Source organism: Anomaloglossus baeobatrachus, chromosome 5 (genome assembly GCF_048569485.1).
Source record: "Anomaloglossus baeobatrachus isolate aAnoBae1 chromosome 5, aAnoBae1.hap1, whole genome shotgun sequence".
Taxonomy (NCBI): Eukaryota; Metazoa; Chordata; class Amphibia; order Anura; family Aromobatidae; genus Anomaloglossus; species Anomaloglossus baeobatrachus.
In genome coordinates this window covers 424,845,654-424,863,971 of record NC_134357.1, presented here as the reverse complement: position 1 = coordinate 424,863,971, position 18,318 = coordinate 424,845,654, and the positions used below count along the sequence as shown (strand labels likewise).

The 18,318-nt window shown below is 49.0% G+C and overlaps 1 protein-coding gene across 1 annotated transcript in view; it reads left to right on the top strand.

Annotated features, from left to right (window-relative positions):
• Positions 1 to 13,538, top strand: part of RNF113A (ring finger protein 113A) — a 71,982-nt gene extending 58,444 nt beyond the window's left edge. The window contains exons 9-10 of the mRNA XM_075350329.1: positions 13,170 to 13,276; positions 13,429 to 13,538. Of these exons, the coding sequence (XP_075206444.1) occupies positions 13,170 to 13,276; positions 13,429 to 13,499 (178 nt within the window). The 3' untranslated portion in view covers positions 13,500 to 13,538. The remainder of the gene's footprint in view (positions 1 to 13,169; positions 13,277 to 13,428) is intronic.
• Positions 13,539 to 18,318: the final 4,780 nt, after the last annotated feature.

Below are 18,318 nucleotides of genomic sequence, written 5' to 3'. Positions count from 1 at the left end.
CCCAATGACTTGTAGGAAGGTCTCCATGAGGTATCGCTTCACGTCTGCAGCCTTGTGAGTTTTACACGTTTTAATCATAGCATTTCTGTATACAAGGTGTCGATTCGTATTGAATTGATGATGCCCTACAACTTTATAATTCACTTTTTCTCTGACGCCTCATTTGGGCACACAGGACCATGAGTGTTAAGCTGCTTATCCATAGGAGGACACTAAGTAGATGCAAAGATGTTAGCTCCTCTCCTGCAGTATACACCCCCTGGCCCAGCCAGGCTACTTCAGTTTTAGCTTAGTGTCTATAGGAGGCACATCTCTGCAGACTAGCAAGAATTTTTTGTTTTTAGAGGGCGACTGTTTCCTTCGGGGACCGATTTCCCAAAACCATCAACAGGCGGCAACGCGGAGTGTTGACTCCCCGTACTCCCTCCTGCGACGCTGGATCCTGGGCTGTTACTCACTGGACGAAGGGTCTCACAGGCACCGATTTTCCAGAGCCCAGAACAGATGAAAACTTCCTCAGTCCCTCTGGCAGGTTCTGAGTTGATACACGCTCTGCACCAGCGTGACCAGGCAGCAAGCGTCAGACTGCCATCTGCACAGGAGCTGAGGTGAGATCCTTCCTGACTGGATTCACATGGGCTGTTACTCACTGGACGACCGTTCTCACAGGCACCGATTTTCTAGAGCCCAGAACAGATGAAAAACTTCCTCAGTCCCTCTGGCAGGCTCTGAATTGATACACGCTCTGCACCAAGTGTGACCAGGCACAGCAGGCGTCAGAATCTCCACACTGGAGCTGAGGTGAGATCCTCCCTGACAGGAATCCTCCCTGACAGGAATTGGACCTGAGGTGAGATCCTCCCTGACAGGAATTGGAGCCGAGAAATCCTCCCTGACTGGATTCACATAGGCTGATTGCAGACTCCTGCATAGCATTCCACCGGTGGCGGGGGGAGGGGGAGAGCCCCCAGGACTCAGTGCAGCTGCGGTACACTTAGTTTTTTTTTTTCTGTCCACCATTGTTGTGCAGGGCTGGAGGGGGGAAGGGGAGTCCCTTCCCACCATTTTATTATATTTCTTCATCGTTCCTATGGGAGACCCAGACCATGGGTGTATAGCTTCTGCCTCCGGAGGACACACAAAGTACTACACTAAAAAGTGCAGCCCCTCCCTCCGAGCATATACACCCCCTGGATAACCAAATATAGCCAGTTCAATGCTTTGTGTTCAGGAGGCACATCCACACATGCATTCTCATCTGATTTTGATTTTTGGAAAGAGTTTGAAGAAAAGCGGGTCCAAGCCTGGACTCCCGCCATGTCCCTTCTCACCCCACTGTGTCGGCGGTGTTGTTAAGGTTGATTTCAGGGCTGGAGCCTTACATGCCGCGCTCCTTCACCATCCCTCGGGCTCTGGCTTGAAGTGGGAGCCAGCACGGTTCTCCCTGCCTTGCAGGAGACCGGTCTCCATCCGCAGCCCTTTCAGGATCCTGCCGGACGGAGCACTCATCCCTCAGGGACCTGGCCCTGCGTCTCACAAGCTAAGTATTTGAGATGTTATTATCGGGGGTCCCTTGTACTTTATTGTTGGGGAGAGTGTGCTGTGTATCTATTGTGACATTTCCGGCCGGGTCTCTGGTTTTCACCTGAGAACCGCGCCGATGGTGCCTGCTTGCCGGCCGCATCGTTAAATTTAGGCCCCAGCTTCGCCTGAGGCCTAGTTTCGTTTTCACTGCCCCTACATGCCAATCATGCAGAGGGACAGTGCGGCTCCGCCCAGCGGCCGTTCGGCACAGGGGAGGGTCACTCCTCTCTGAGGTAATATTCCCTCCCCTGTATATCTCCTTGGCCCTCCGGATCCCGCTCTTAGAGTAGGCCCCGCCCCCTCTCCTCGCTCCGGTGCCATTTTATCAGCGTTCTTATGCATGTCTGCATAAACCACATTGTGACAGCGATCGGCGCTGGCCACCTCCCTGGGGGTCCGGGCTGTGGGATCTGGAGGGCACAGAGATGTCCCAATGTCTAACGGTCTGGCAAGCCACAACCTCCGGTTGTGGACCTGCTTATATACTCTGCGTATATACTCTGCTGGGGGTCATTCTGCCTCAGAGCCCCCACTTCAGCAGCATGTCTCACACGAGGAGCAAGGCTGTACTTAATATGCACTGCATGTAGGCTCGAACTGCCTGTACTGAGCACATAACTACATTATGATGCCTGCTCTAACATGGTGGTGCCTCAGCCTGGAGGCTCATCCCCAGTGGTCCCTCCGGCTGCTCCGGCTCCGGTGGCTGAACACCCGGCTTGGGTAGAATCCCTCTCTCCAGGGGACAGATGTCCCGGACACTGCTGAGCATGCATCAGCCCCCTTCTCAGGGCGCTTCTGCTGCTACGGCTCGCTCAGCAAAGCTCACAGAGGATTCTTCATCTGGCTCAGACCCCGTCCTCCTAAAATGGAGACGCAGGGTCCCCCCTTCCTTCCTCGTCCCGCGGCTCTGATTCACGAGCTGACTCGCAGGACAAGGAGGATGCCTTTACTGGGGGCTCGGACGCTACCTCCATGTACCCCATTGATCTGTCCGAAAGTGACGCAGATGCTAGTGATTTGATTGAGTCCATTAATTTTGTACTGGACCTCAATCCGCCTGTATCAGGGGAGCTCCCCTCTCTGGCAGAAAAGCATCAGTATACCTTGCCTAAGAGAACAAGGAGTGTGTTCCTTAACCACTCCAGTTTTCAGGCCACTGTGACCAAGCCCAGAGCCTGTCCTGACAGACGCTTCCCAAAGCGTGGTTCTGATGACCGTTTTCTGTTTCCACCAGAGGTGGTCAAGGAGTAGGCTCATTCACCAAAGGAGACCCTCCGGTGTCTAGACTCTCAGCCCGGACAGTTGTATCAGTGGCTGATGGCAACTCTCTTAAGGATTCCACTGACCGCCATCTGTATATGAGACGGCAGGGGCCTCGTTCTCCCCATCTTTTGCAGCAGTGTGGGCTTTCAAAGCCATCTCTGCTTCTCTAGAGGAGATTCTTTCCCTCACCAGGGACTCTATGCCCGAGATGGTTGCCTTAACTTCCAGGCTTCAGCCTTTTCATCCTATGCCATGTCTGCCATGCTGGAGGCTCCGCACTGCGGTGGCTTCGGCCAATTCTCTCGCTATCCACAGGATCTTGTGGCTTCGAGAGTGGAAGGCAGACGCTTCTTCAAAGAAGTACCTTCCTGGGCTCCCATTTGCTGGGCCCAGGCTGTTCGGTGAACAACTGGATTAAATTATTCAGGAGGCTACTGGCGGGAAGAGTACTTCCATGCCACAAACCAAATCCAGGAACCAGGGCATGAACCAGTCGAGGTTTCGTTCCTTTCGTTCCTCCAACTGGTCGTTGTCTAAGCCCTCGGCCTCGTCCACTAACTCAGCCAAGGACCAAAAACCAACTGGCGCACGAAGCCACGTCCTCAGAAGACCGCAGGAGCTGCTGCCACTAAGGCAGCCTCCTCTTGACTATCTGGCCGCGCCAGCAACGTCCTTGATCGGTGGCAGGCTCTCCCGCTTGGCGACATGTGGTTTCAACACGTTTCCGATCAGTGGGTGCGGGATAGCATCTCCCACGGCTACAGGATAGAATTCTATCCAGCCCGCCAAACAGATTTTTTCTGTCAACTCCCCCCTGCTTCAAGGCCGCCGCCTTCTCTCAGGCCGTGGCATCCTTGCAGGCCAACGGAGTAATTGTACCGGTTCCCGCCTGGGAACGGTTCAGAGGTTTCTACTCAAATCTCTTCCTAGTCCCCTAAAGGGACGGTTCCTTCCGGCCCATCCTGGATCTCAGGCTTCTCAACAAGCATGTTCAGGTGCGGCATTTTCGCATGGAGTCTCTGCGCTCAGTCATTGCCTCAATGACCCAAGGAGATTCCTTGCATCCTCGACATCAGAGATGTCTATCTGCATGTGCCAATTGCAGTTTCACACCAGTGTTTGCTACGTTTTGCAATCAGAGAGGAACATTTCCGATTCGTGGCTCTTCCCTTCGGGTTAGCCACGGCCCCTCGAGTATTCATCAGGGTCATGGCAGCTGTGGTTGCGGTTCTGCACCACCAAGGGTTGGCATCCCTTTTCCTGGACGGCCTTCTAGTCAAGGCTTCATCCTGTGCAGACCGTCAGCGGAGTGCTTCGCTCACTCTCGCCACTCTAGTCCAATTCGGGTGGCTTGTCTTTTTCCCAAGTCCACTCTGACTCCGACCTAGGGATGCAATTCGAGACTCTGCCGGCACTTGTGAAGCTGCCCTTAGTCAAACAGCAGTCCCTTCACTAGCGGTGCGCTCCTTGCTGAGGCCCCGCCGCCATTCCATCAGGCACCTAATGCAGGTGCTGGGTCAGATGGTGGCGTCAATGGAAGCGGTTCCCTTGCCCAGTTCCATCTGCGTCCTCTGCAGCTGGACATTCTCCGCTGTTGGGACAAGCGGACTTCCTCCTTGCACAGGTTAGTGGCTCTGTCGTCACAGACCAGGGGCTCCCTTCAGTGGTGGCTTCGGCCCCTCTCTCTTCAGGGACACTCCTTCCTGGCCCCGTCCTGGGTGATCCTCACCACGGATGCCACTCTATCCGGCTGGGGAGCAGTATATCTCCTCCACAGAGCGCAGGGCACTTGGACTCCGTCCGAATCAGCCCTCTCGATCAATGTGCTGGAAATCAGAGCTGTGCGTCTAGCTCTCTTGGCCTTTCACCAAGTTGGCGGGCAAGCACATTCGAGTCCAGTCAGACAACGCCACAGCGGTTGCCTACATCAACCACCAGGGCGTGACACTCAGCCGCCTGGCAACGTTGGAGGTTCAACGCATCCTTCAGTGGACGGAGGATTCCAGGTCCACCACATCCGCAATCCACAACCCAGGCGTGGAAAACTGGGAGGCAGATTATCTCAGCCGTCAAACCGTGGACAGCGGCGAGTGGGCTCTGCATCCGGCAGTGTTTCGGTCAATCTGCCGCACTTGGGGCACTCCGGAGGTGGATCTTTGCTCCCACGATCCTCAGGCCTTTGCAGCAGACGCGCTGGTTCAAGATTGGTCCCAGTTTCGTCTGTCTTACGTGTTTCCCCCTCTAGCTCTTGCCCAGAGTCCTGCGCAAGATCAGAATGGAGGGCCGTCGGGTCATCCTCATTGCTCCAGACTGGCCCTGGCGAGCTTGGTACCCTGACCTGCTCCATCTGTCCGTTGAGGTGCTGTGGCATCTCCCGGACCGTCCAGACCTTCTCTCACAAGGTCCGTCTTTCCGCCAGAATTCTGCGGCTCTCAGATTGACGGCGTGGCTCTGGAGTCCTGGATCTTGACGACTTCTGGTATCCCTCCTGAAGTCATCTCCACTATGACTCGGAAGTATTCCTTGGCCAAAATCTATCACAGGACCTGGAGAATTTTCCTGTCCTGGTGTCACCCTTCCGGCCATGCTTCTTGGCCTTCTTCCTTGCCGACCCTCCTGTCCCTTCTACAGTCCGGTCTGCAGCTAGGACTATCCCTCAAGGGACAGGTCTCGGCTCGGCCAGTGTTGTTCCAGCGGCGTATCGCCCGGCTGGCTCAGGTGCGCTCCTTCATACAGGGCGCATCTCACATCACGCCGCCTTACCGGTGGTCTTTGGATCCCTGGGACCTTAATCTGGTCCTCACGGCTTCCAGAAACCCCCCTTTGAGCCTCTTAGGGAGGTTTCTTTGTCTCGTCTTTCACAGAAAGTGGTCTTTCTAGTGGCCATAACTTCCCTCGGGAGAGTCTCTGATTTGGCTGCACTCTCTTCGGAGTCACCTTTGTTTGGTTTTTCATCAAAACAAGGTGGTTCTCCGTCCGACTCCGGACTTCCTCCCTAAGGTGGTTTCTCCTTCCACTTTAACCAGGACATTTCCCTGCCTTCCTTTTGTCCGGCTCCTGTTCATCGCTTTGAAAAAGCGTTGCATACTCTAAGGCGGTGCACCTCTCTTTTTGTGCTGACCACAGGTCGGCGTAAGGGCCTCTCGGCTTCTAAGCCGACCCTAGCTCGTTGGATTGGGTCGGCCATTTCCGATGCCTACCAGTGTACTCGAGTGCCTCCCCCGCCGGGGATCAAGGCACACTCGACCAGAGCTGTCGGTGCCTCTTCGGTTTCAGGCACCAGGCTACGGCTTAGCAGGTCTGTCAGACTGCCACTTGGACTAGTCTGCATGCCTTTTCGAAGCACTACAAAGTGCATGCTCATGCTTCGGCAGATGCGAGCTTGGGCAGACGCACCCTTCAGGCGGCTGTCGCCCATTTGCGAAGTTAGGTTTCGCCTACTTCTCAGTTTTCTGTTTATTCCCACCCATGGACTGCTTTGAGACGTCCCATGGTCTGGGTCTCCCATAGGAACGATGAAGAAAAAGAGAATTTTGTTTACTTACCGTAAATTCTTTTTCTTATAGTTCCGTAATGGGAGACCCAGCACCCTCCCTGTTGCCTGTTGGCAGTTTCTTGTTCCGCGTGTTATCACCGGCTGTTGTTGTAGACAGAGGCTCCGGTTGTTCCGGTTCTTGCTCTATCTCTACTTGTGGGTGGCTACTCTCCTTCAGCTTTTGCACTAAACTGGCTATATTTGGTTATCCAGGGGGTGTATATGCTCGGAGGGAGGGGCTGCACTTTTTAGTGTAGTACTTTGTGTGTCCTCCGGAGGCAGAAGCTATACACCCATGGTCTGGGTCTCCCATTACGGAACTATAAGAAAAAGAATTTACGGTAAGTAAACAAAATTCTCTTTTTTTTTTCATGTCGGCGTTCTTGTTGGAGCTAAGCCCCGCCCCGCCCCCTCCGACACACGATAAGCCACACCCCCTCACACAGAAGCTTTGCAGAGCTTCGCTCCCTCTCGTTGTGATCAGAGCCTGTGGGCGTCTCTCAGAGCTGGCTTCCTCCTTCCCACAGGAACTGGGACACAGGAGGCGGGGAGGGGCCATCAGCGTTCTGGGCGAGTTATATCCTCACTTGTTTTCTCACATTGGCTCTGCAGAGCATTGCTCCCTCGTTACAATCAGTTTGTGGTTCATCAGCCAGGGGCTGCAGTCACATGTTTTATGCCCTGCACAACTACAGCAACAGCTATAAGACTTCTAATGTACAGCTATTATTCAGCTTGCACTATCTGCCATGCTGAGCTACTAGGGGTTGATAGCACCTCTTCCTTCTGTGAGTCCGGTGCCCCTGTAGCTTCCCCCACCCCCGCCACAACCGCTGCCAGCCCAGAGCCTACTTGTAACAGGATAAGGCACAGCCACTGAGCTAGAAATGGAGGTGCACTTGTCAGTTTCCAAACCGTAGATATCCAAGCTAAAACAAGGCACTCTTCAGGGTATACTTTAAACAAAGTTTATTTTCAAAAGATTTTTGTTGTGAACATGTGACGTTTCGGCCACATAGTGGCCTTCATCAAACAACTCACAAAATTGTACGTACTGGAACATATATTTCCCTCCACTTTAAAGAGTGGAGGGAAAAAGGTATTAGAACTCTAAAAAACCTGATGCATGATACAGAACGGAGATGGATGACGTGTGAGGAGTTGAGAGCAAAGTATAACTTGCGCCCATCATTCCAGACTCTCCAGTTTGAACAGGTGAAACAAGGGATAATGAAGAAATTACACAACATAACTAACGAATATGAGACAAATCAGATGGATGCGATCATATTAAGGGACATCCATGCCACAAATATATCAAGTCTTTATGGAAATATGAGAGAAGTGTTAGTCCCTAACATATCAGGAAGCATGTTGGAAGGGTGGGCAAGGCAGTTGGGAGATCAAGAGGGGGAGGAGAAGATTTTGAATGGATGGTGATGAGGAAGAAGATTGTGAATGAGAACTTAAGAGATACCCAATTCAGGATCATACGTAGAGCTATTTATGGATTTAATACATTGAATGCAAGACATCCAGATAAGATGATGAGTTGTCCAAATTGTGGTACGGAAAAAACAGATCTATATCATGGGATATGGCAATGCGAGAGGATTGAAAGATTTTGGAAACAAGTCCAGGGGGTAGTGAGGAAAATATGGAATAGAAATGTGGAGTTGGATCCAATGGTCTGGTTATTTCACTATCGGCATCGGGAGGAGGGAGAGAAAGGGGGAGACAAGTTACCGAATCTTTTCCATGATATAGCAATGATAAGTAAAAGGGCTATTCTTCAGAAGTGGCTGGTGAAGGAAATACCAACAAAAGAAGAACTTGTTAATCAATTGACAAAAACGCTCATGTTGGAGAAGGTGATGGTGGAGAGATGTAAAAGGATGACAGCAAAATTTTTCAGCTAATGGAGAAAGTTCATAAGCGTTACATGTTCTAGAGAAGGAATAATACAAATAATGTCCACATTTATGTCTACGGAATGGTACATGAAGGAAGATCTGTCAGGGTCCCTGTGCGAGCTGAAAGTTTAGCTGGCTAGAGTGGGTCGTGTCTCATGGAGAGGGGAGGGGGGATGGGAGGGATAGTGTTTATAAGTAATGTTTGTAACATGTTATGAAGGAATGCTGAAGGGGGGTAGCGGAGACTGAATAATGGAAATATACACTGACGAAGAAGGGGAAGGAGCAAATTTGATGACTGACAAATATTTGGTTGATAAATTGTAGAGACTTATTTGCTATTTTGAGTTGTTGACCCTTATTTTCTTCATTCTGTACCCTATTTTACCATTGCAAAAAAATAAATAAAAATTTGGTTTAAAAAAAAAAAAAGGGTGAAGAAACCTTAAAAAAAAAAAAAAAATTTTTGCGGGCGCTTCGGTATTTGTAAACGCATGAAGTCCTGGTACCCCCTTGGCTTAGCTGTCTCTAAGGGCTGGGCCGATCCGCCCTCGGTGGACCCACTCTCCCCCAGCCTCTCGCCTACCTGAAGACCCTCCTGTCTTTTACTTGATGGATCCTCTTTCAAGGACCCAACAGACAGACAAGTGGAGCAGCTCGATCGCTCCGCCTTGAGGCCGCAGGTCCCTCTCTCCTTCCGTGTGGGTCACACAGGCACCAGGAATACCAGTTTTCCTCAGACCCTCACAGAAGTAACAGTTCACATTGCTGCGGTGGCGGAGTACCTCATGCAGGCCTCCCTCGACGCTGCTACCTGCGCAGTTTTTGCCTCCTCGAATACCATAGCCATCCGTAAGGCCCTCTGGTTCCGATAATGGAGAGCGGACTCTGTCCCTAAGAAGAAGCCTCTCACAGTACTCCTTTCCAGACCGATGGTTTGGCGATCGTCTGGACAGGCTCTTTTTTTCTGACGCCACGGGAGGAAAAGAGTACCTCCCTCCCCCAGCTCTAGCCCAGGACGTTTTTTACTAGACACGCAGGTTCTGACTTTCTCAGCCCTCCCCAAGTCCACCTCGTCCTGGCAGTCTATACAAAGACCGAGGAGTCTCGTCCTCCTCCATCTGGGCTGCTGCCTCAGACCACAAATGGGTGCGAGACTTTGTTTCTCCCGGTTACCACATTGAATTCCAGACCCGATCCCCGGGTCGGTCTTTTCTCTCAAACCCCCCAAAGGCTCCAAAACACCAAGAGGCCTTCTCATCAGCAATCCACTCCCTCCAAACGGCGGGGGTGATGGTACCTGTTCCGGATGGTGAGAGGTTCAAGGCCTTCTATTCCAACCTCTTTGTGGTCCCCAAAAAAGGACGGGTCAGTTCGACTCATACTGGACCTCTAACACCTGAGCAAACATGTGCACGTAAGGAGATTCAGAATGGAGTTCCTAGGGTCCATTATTACCTCTATGGTCAAAACGGAATTCCTTGCCTCCATAGCTATCAGGGACGCGTACCTGCACATACCCATCGCCCCAGCTCACCAAAAGTTCCTCCACTTCGCGGTTCAGGACTTTTCATTTGTAGCCCTACCCTCGGCCCTGCCACAGCACCAAGGGTCTTCACCAAGGTCATAGCGACTGCCATGAGTGCCCTTCACGCCAGGAGAGTGGCTGTTCTGCCTTGCTTGAATGACCTCCTCATCAAGGGCTCAACCAGCGTGCAGATCTCTGTGGGCACCCTATCCCGCTTAGGGTGGCTTCTGACTCCAGTCAAATCATCCCCGGTCCCATCAAAATCCGTCACCTCCCTGGGCTTGTTCCTGGACACCCTTCGGGGCTTGATATTTCTCCCTCAAAACAAGGCGACCGCTCTACAACAAGCGGTACACTGCCTTCTACGTACTCCTCTTGCTCCATACGATTCAGTATTGGAGTGCTAGGTAGGATAGCGGCGGCTATAGAGGCAGTGACGCTCGCTTAACCACACCACCACCCACTGCAGCTTGCGTGTCTAGAGCCCCTTTTCCCTGGACGAACTTTTCAACTGACCCCTTCAGTCAGGTATGCGCTTTGCTGGTGGCTTCAGCCCTCTTCCATATTGAGAGGGAGATTTTCTCTCCCAAGTGGATTGGATACTCCTGACCACGGACGCCAGCCTCTTAGGCTGGGGAGCAGCGTACAGGCTCCATACTGCTTGGGGGACGTTAGACGCCCCAGGAGTCTTCCCTTCACAGAAATCATCCTGAAAATCAGCGCGATCTTTCTCGGGCTCAGGTCGTTCCCCCATCTGCTAGCAAGTCGTCTGATTCGGGTCCAATTGGACAATGCAACAGCTGTGGCCTACTGTATGTCAATCGGCAGGGCGGTACCAGCAGCAAGACAGCTTATCTCAAGGTCCTCAGGATCCTCACCTGGGCCGAATCGACGGGGTCTGTGGTTTCAGCGGTACACATAACGGGAGTAGAGAACTGGATGGTGGACCTTCTAAGTCGCCAAGGCCTGGCCGCCGGAGAGTGGTTTCTCCACCCAGAAGTGTTCCCACACATGTGCACTCGCTGGGGTACGTCAGACGTGGGTCTAATGGCCTCAAGGTTGAACGCAAAGGTACCCGCATTCTTAGCCAGGTCATGTGATCCACAGTCCATGAGCGCGGATACTCTAGTCTCCTCCTGAAGTCGCTTCCGTCTACCTTACAGGTTTTTCGCCTCTTCCCCTGCTGCCGCAAGTAATCAGGAAGATTAAGGCAGAAGGAGTCCTGGTGATACTAATAGCATCGGCCTGGCCCAGGCGCGCCTGGTACGCCGAATTAGTACAATTGCTCATGGAGCCTCTTAAGCATCCCAGACCTGCTGACCCAACGGCCCATTTCCCATCAGAACTCCAGAGCCCTGAAGCTGACGGCCTGGCCATTGAGACCTGGACTTTAACAAGAGCGAGATTCTCTCCCTCGGTCATCTCCACCATAATCAGTGCCCGAAAGCCGGCCTTCATCCCGTATTTACCACCATACGTGGAAAACTTTCCCTTCCCGGTGCAGGGAATCCTAATGTCCAACCTATGCTTCTGACGATCCCCAGAATTCTTGATTTTTATTTTTTTTTTGCAGTCTGGTTGCAAAAGGGGTTGGCCCTCAGCTCCCTTAAGGGGCAGGTTTCATCTCTCTCAATATTCTATCAATGCCGTCTAGCTTGCATTCCGCAAGTCAAGACCTTCCTCCAGGGCGTTTCCCATCTAGTCCCACCGTACAAATGGTCGCTGGACCCATGGGACCTCAATCTCGTTCTGGATGGTCTCCAGAGGTCCCCCTTTGAACCTCTTAAGGAATTTTCTCTTGCTCGTCTCTCCTGGAAGGTAACATTCCTGGTGATTAAGTTAAGTCCATCAGACAAGTTTCGGAACTGGCAGCACTCTCTTGCCGCAAACCCTTTCTGATCTTTCATCAGGACAAGGTGATTCTACCCCCCCCCCCCTTCCTGATTTTCTTCCGAAGGTTACTTCCCCGTTTGATTTGAACGAGGACATAGTTGTGCCTTCCTTTTGTCCACACCCAGTCCATAGGGTGGAAAGGTCTCTACATTCGCTAGACCTTGTGAGGGCTCTCAGATATTACGTATCCAGGACAGCCCCTTTAGGAACATGAACTCCTTTGTTCGTCATTTCTGAAAGGCCTAAGAAAAGACAGGCAGCTTCATAGGCAACGCTGGCTCGCTGAATTCGCTCTGCGATCCAAGAAGTCTACCGCTTGATACTCAAGCCCATTCCTAGTGGGCTGCGGACTCATTCCACACAAGCAGTTGGCGCCTCTTGGGCCATTAGGCATCAGGCTTCAGTGGAACAGGAGTGTAAGACTGCAACCTGGTCTAGCCTGCTTACTGTTTCAAAACATTACCGAGTCCATACCCCAGGCTTCGGCTGAGGCGAACCTAGGTAGGAAAATTCTGCAAACGAGTGGAGCACCTATCTCAGTAGGTGCTCCTGGCTATCTGAGACTGGTTCCTAGTCCTTGGGTTACGTTTATTGTTTACCCACCCAGGGACTGCTTTAGGACGTCCCATGGTCCTGTGTCCCCCAATAAGGCGTCAGAGGAAAACGGATTTTTGTGTACTCACCGTAAAATCGTTTTTTCTTAGCCATCATTGGGGGACACAGCACCCTCCCTGTTGCCCTGTTGGGCCTTAGTTTTTTCTCTCTCAGTACCTTTTTATGAGTATTCACTCCCCTTTTTTGTTACTTGTTCTCCTACTGCTTGTGTACTATAACTGAAGTAGCCTGGCTGGGCCAGGGGGTGTATACTGCAGGAGAGGAGCTAACATCTTTGCATCTACTTAGTGTCCTCCTATGGATAAGCAGCATAATACCCATGGTCCTGTGTCCCCCAATGATGGCTAAGAGAAAACGGTGAGTACACAAAATTTTTTTTTTTTTTTTTCTCTCGTTTTGTTTTCGAGATAAAAATGCTAACTCCGTTGTTTTCCACCAGGTGGCGCCATAGGTGGTTTTATTGCGTAGTGCATGGCTACTTTTACTATACTTAGACACCACTTCTATACCTATAGCTGCTGCCGTTCTCAAGTTGATGGTGGTGGACAGGATATGGGTGGACACACTGTATAATAACCTAGGCTGAGGCCAATCATTGGGAATAATCCCTTTTAATATTTATATATGTTGCCTATCAGGAGTAGAATGTATAAGTACACTCATTGGTAGGAGATTGGGGGGGGGGATCTTTACATTTATAGCCAGCCTTGGACCACACGACCCCCTATTATCTTATACCCTGATACCGCATTACTATAGAGATTAAATCTGCAGTCTGTTTTTAGTGACTTTAGTCCATTGTCTATAAATTGATCACGATTCTTTAACTTTCCAGGTGTAAACATTATTTCTGTGAGGGTTGTGCCCTGCAGCATTACCGTAAATCCAAGCGTTGCTACGTGTGCAACACACAAACAAATGGAGTGTTTAACCCCGCTAAAGGTATGTGTGCATCGCCATGCTGAGCAGTAAAACATTTAGCCAATGTAGGCACTTACTAGACCCCCTGTGCTGACATGGGATTCATTTCTGAGTGTTTTTTGGCTTTTTTGCATCATACGAATAAATCTTTTTTTTTTTTTTCTTTGTTTTAGAATTGATTGCAAAGATGGAGAAGCACAAGGCCGAGCAGGAAGACAGTGATTCCCATGATGATCAGAGTTAGCGGAAAGATTTTATAGCACTTTTTTTTTCTTTTTTTGTAAATTCAATAAAGTTTTTTATCAATAAATCTGAATATGGTCTTTTTTTCTCTGATGCAATATAAAAAAAAGGATATAGCATGTATAAACAGCTCACTGCCTTAGTTATCTTGACTCATCATGGAGCAAGGATTCAGCCTCGCCACGGCCAAAATTCAAACAAAAAGGAAAAGAATCCGTATCTTGAACATACGATTTTCTTGTTTAATATTTCAAATAAATTGTATTACAAACAGATCAATAACCCATGAGTAGTATCCACTGATGTGTATCAAGTGCACATGGCACTCCTAGTCATGAAGGCATGACGAAGAGTGTCGTGCACTTGAAACGTGTCGATGGACACACTACTCATGGGTTATTGATCTGTTTGTAATACAATTAATGTGAAATATTAAAGAAGAAAATCGCATGTTCAAGATCTGGATTCTTTTCCTTTTTTTTCAATAAAAAAGGATGTTAGATCAAGGACACCTAATATATATATACCGAATATCACATATGGAGTATTGATTGGGCCGTCCAATATAAGACCTAGGTATGGAGGATTGGAAGGACTTTAGTGATTATATTCTTATAGCAAGTATGTAATATCAGCACTATAATACTTATAAATTCCCTACATATCTGCCAGATGTAGCTCTTTATAGGTAACAGCCAGATTTGTGCTCCTCTGAGCCAACATAGAAGCGGTTGCAAATATTCTATAGGGAAAACTTCACTTTTTACAGTTGTTCCACTTTTAAGAGCTTGTTTCTTTGTATCATCTTTCAGCAGTGACCCCAATGAAAAATAGTGACTAACCCTCACCAGTGTGATTTATTGGTAGTGACAGGAATGTCTCGTATCAGCTGATCACTCCATAACTGATGTTGTTTTCCCTGGGTGACAACTTTTGGCATTAAATGGGTATTCTGGGTATAGCGCTCTTTATGCCAGCGTTGGTTAAAATAATAAAAAGGGAGATTATTTGTCCTCCCTGGGAACAACTCTGCCTCCCTGCCGGAGCATCGCAGATTTTTTTTTTTCCAGAACCCATGACTGCACCACAATGTAAGGATGCAGTCATGGGTTCAGAAAAAACACATTACCGGTAAGTAATTACGTATTTTTCCAGCACACATGACGACACCCTTACATCGTGGTGCTGTCAAGGGTTCAGAAAAAACACATTACCGGTAAGTAATTACCGTAGGTTTTTTTTTTTTTAGGCTGCAGTGGTGATGCTGCATCTCCAGAGCACATCCCGCTGCAGAATCACTATAAACAAATTGCTTTTTGCTATTTCCAGGACACTGCGTCCTGTAGGCGATGTCACATGGTAACAGATATACAATAGCCTGCAATATCACACACGGCCACTTTCATTCTGGTGGATGTGGCTATTGTCTCTCTGTGAGCTCACATGTATAAGAAATCTATGCGTCCCTCATGACAGACAAACCTGCTAATTCTGGTCACAATCTACGATTGCACAATGACTGGGTCCTCAAATATGGTTAAATACAAAAAAATACGCTACTTTACCATCACTGGGCCTAATTTTTTTAAGACTGCTCTGGAGTAAGATGTGCTGACTAATTTGTTCTGAATTAGGCTTATCTTACAAGTGTTGTGCACCCCCACCAGGAATGTTACTCCAGTCTTGGACTGGAGTACCTTTCTGGTGCAATTCACTGAGGTATAAGTTGATGAATTTGCCAGACGGGCTTTCCCATTTCCTGGACTTACGTAAAAACTAAGTCGTAATATTTTTGCTTAACTTTAGTTGTGCAAAAATGTTACAACAATTGAATGTGTTTTCTGCCATATTTCTGGTACTTGAAAATGGCAGCAGCTAAAGGCATAGAAGTGGTGTCTAGGTATAGTAAAGTAGCCATGCGCTACACAATGAAACCACCTATAGCGCCACCTGGTGGAAAACAACGGAGTTAGCATTTTTATCTCAAAAACGGAACGAGATAGAGAAAAAAGTGAATTAAAAAAATTATAGGGCATCATAAATTCAATACGAATCGACACCTTGCATACAGAAATGCTATGATTAGACCGTGTAAAACTCACAAGGCTGCGGACGTGAAGCGATACCTCATAGAGACCTTCCTACAAGTCATTGGGTATGGTGGCGGCGTGGAGTGGCCTCCACGCTCACCTGACCTGACCCCATTGGACTTCTTTCTGTGAGGTCACATCAAACAGCAGGTGTATGTGACCCCTCCACCAACATTGCAGGACCTTCGACAACAGATGCTTGTGCAAACGTGTCACCTACCATATTGCACAACGTGCAGCAAGATACCGTATGCTGTGCAGAGTCCAGATGTGCATTGCAGCTGACGGTGGCCACTTTGAGCATCAAAGTTAAATGAGTGCCATATGCGTGACCAGCATTCAATGTTTGGGGGAGGGGGGTTTCATGGGTTTCATATCATAGCATTTCTGTAAGCATAGTGTCAATTCGTATTGAATTGATGATGCCCTACAATTTTTTAATTGACTTTTTTTCTCTATCGCTTTCCGTTTTCGAGATAAAAATGCTAACTCCGTTGTTTTCCCCCAGGTGGTGCTATAGGTGGTTTCATTGCATAGCGCATGGCTACTTTACTATGCCTAGACACCACTTCTATGCCTATAGCTTCCGCCGTTCTCATGTTAATGGCGGTGGACAGGATATGGGTGGACACACTGTATACAAGGAGTTGGTTTTTTTTTTCCACCGCAATGTAAACTTTTAACCCTCAACTGGTGGTGGGATTTTTGTCACGCAACTGGTGATGTGGGGGCTTCCTATACCCCAGTGTTTAGAAATCTCTAATTTTTACAGAAAATGCAAAGATCACGTTTGTTTTATTCGTTTTCTTATTGGCGATTGATTACACATGAGTATAACATTTTTGACACCCACAAGTATCGGAAAATGTAATACATTGATGATTCATACCAGCATTTCCCAATTAATGCCAGCTGAACAAAATTTCCCTGGGGTGTTGCAAACCCCCCCACCTCATCAGTTGAGGGTTAACATAGTCCAAGTGCACTATTTAAAAAAAAAAAAATATGCAGCGATACTCTTGTTCATAGGCCATGTCCAGTACTGCAGTTCAGCAATGCTAGACACAGCCCGTGAACAAGAGTGGTGCAAGAGTTTTATTCACACTGGTAGCAAACAGAAAAAAAACAGTGTTACATCAAATATGAATGCACAGCAAAAGTCCAACTTGTCAAACAGCAAAGCATAGGTCCCAGACGTGCCAGCCCATTCAGGTATGTTTGTTACAATGACTACTGGATAGCAGGGAACCGGGGGGGCTCCTAAGCTGTCCCTCACGCTAGGGCCCCTATCCTATCCCCACCTTCAGAGATACTCATGAAGGTAGAGGTGCCTCAGTCTCCTTCCTAGCCCTGCTTCTGACCAGTTCTGATCTGATTCCACCTGCCCGCAGGGAGGAAAGGGACATGAGTGTGATGAAACCCACAGATAAAGACAGACAAGGGAAAATCAAAACTCTGTTACACAGCACTCACACACAAATTATTATTATTATTATTATTATAAGAGATTCAGGAGATAAAATGAGCAGGAAGGAACCTACAAAATGGGTAAACTCCCTAACCACACCAAGTAATAACCACAAGTCTCAGCAGACAGTCTGGGACACCATATCTCACCCACATCTCACAAATCAACATAGACAAATTATAGCTGGCATGGGTGGAAGGATTCCACCAGCCTAAATAGGAGGGGAACAGATGTGATAGGCCTTACCACAACATTGGATCAATGGAGCAAGCAGAGTAGCAGAGATTAACTTTTGCTAGCCTGCCTATGAATCAGCACAGCAGGTTGACGCCCGATAACTGCCGGTGTTGATTCCAGACACCAGAGAAACCATCGGGTGGAGTGTCAAAATCTGCAATCTGAACAGAGCACAACGCCGCCATGTTTAGTTGGCGAAGTTTGTGCAAAACTCCGTGTGACAATGTTTTTTCCACAAAACCTGCTTCAGTTTTTCAGCCCAACCACCAACCAGCCTGAGGAGTTAGGGCTGTCTATTTATGCTGTCCTAACTTTTTCATCTGTGCAGCTAGGCATTGCCCCAAAACCTGGAATAGCAGAGAAAGTCCAGGCCAGGGCTTGACCTTTTCCCTGCTGCTCACCAGTGCAAAAGGGACTTGCTAGGAGGAATATAGCTCCCATCTACCACAATACCCTTTACTGCGTCACATATCCCCACACCTTTGTTCAACTCTGAGGGGGGTGGACACACACCATACAGTGGACTATTGAGCTAGTCCATTCACTTCAAGACTCCTTAACTCCTAGTCGCAGCATCGATTTCACATGCTCCTAGATGGCCTGTCGCTGAGCTTCAAGCGCCCAATAAGGCTTAAATCAGACTTTGGCTACGGGGCTTAGTGACAGCGTCATTCTCGAATATGGAGGTAGGTCCCGGGAGCTCGGAGAAAACATCCAGAAGTGACTGAGTCGTCTTTGCATCAACAGCAGACAGCGAGATGTCCCCACAAAAGCTTTTCCTATCGTTCCTGAACTTCTACAAATTGACATGATCCCATTTTCGCCAACCCATTTAACATCCCAACCTGGTCAACTTGGCACAGGTAGTCTTTGTCAATCTCACAGCAAGGAGACATTTTATCTGTTATGGGCTGTTGGGGTTTCCCATCAACAATTAACACATTTTCTCTGGCCATCACTTCTAGGGAGGTTTTCTCTCTCTCCCCCACCGGAGTGTAGGTCATACCCTTATACCCTGCACACTC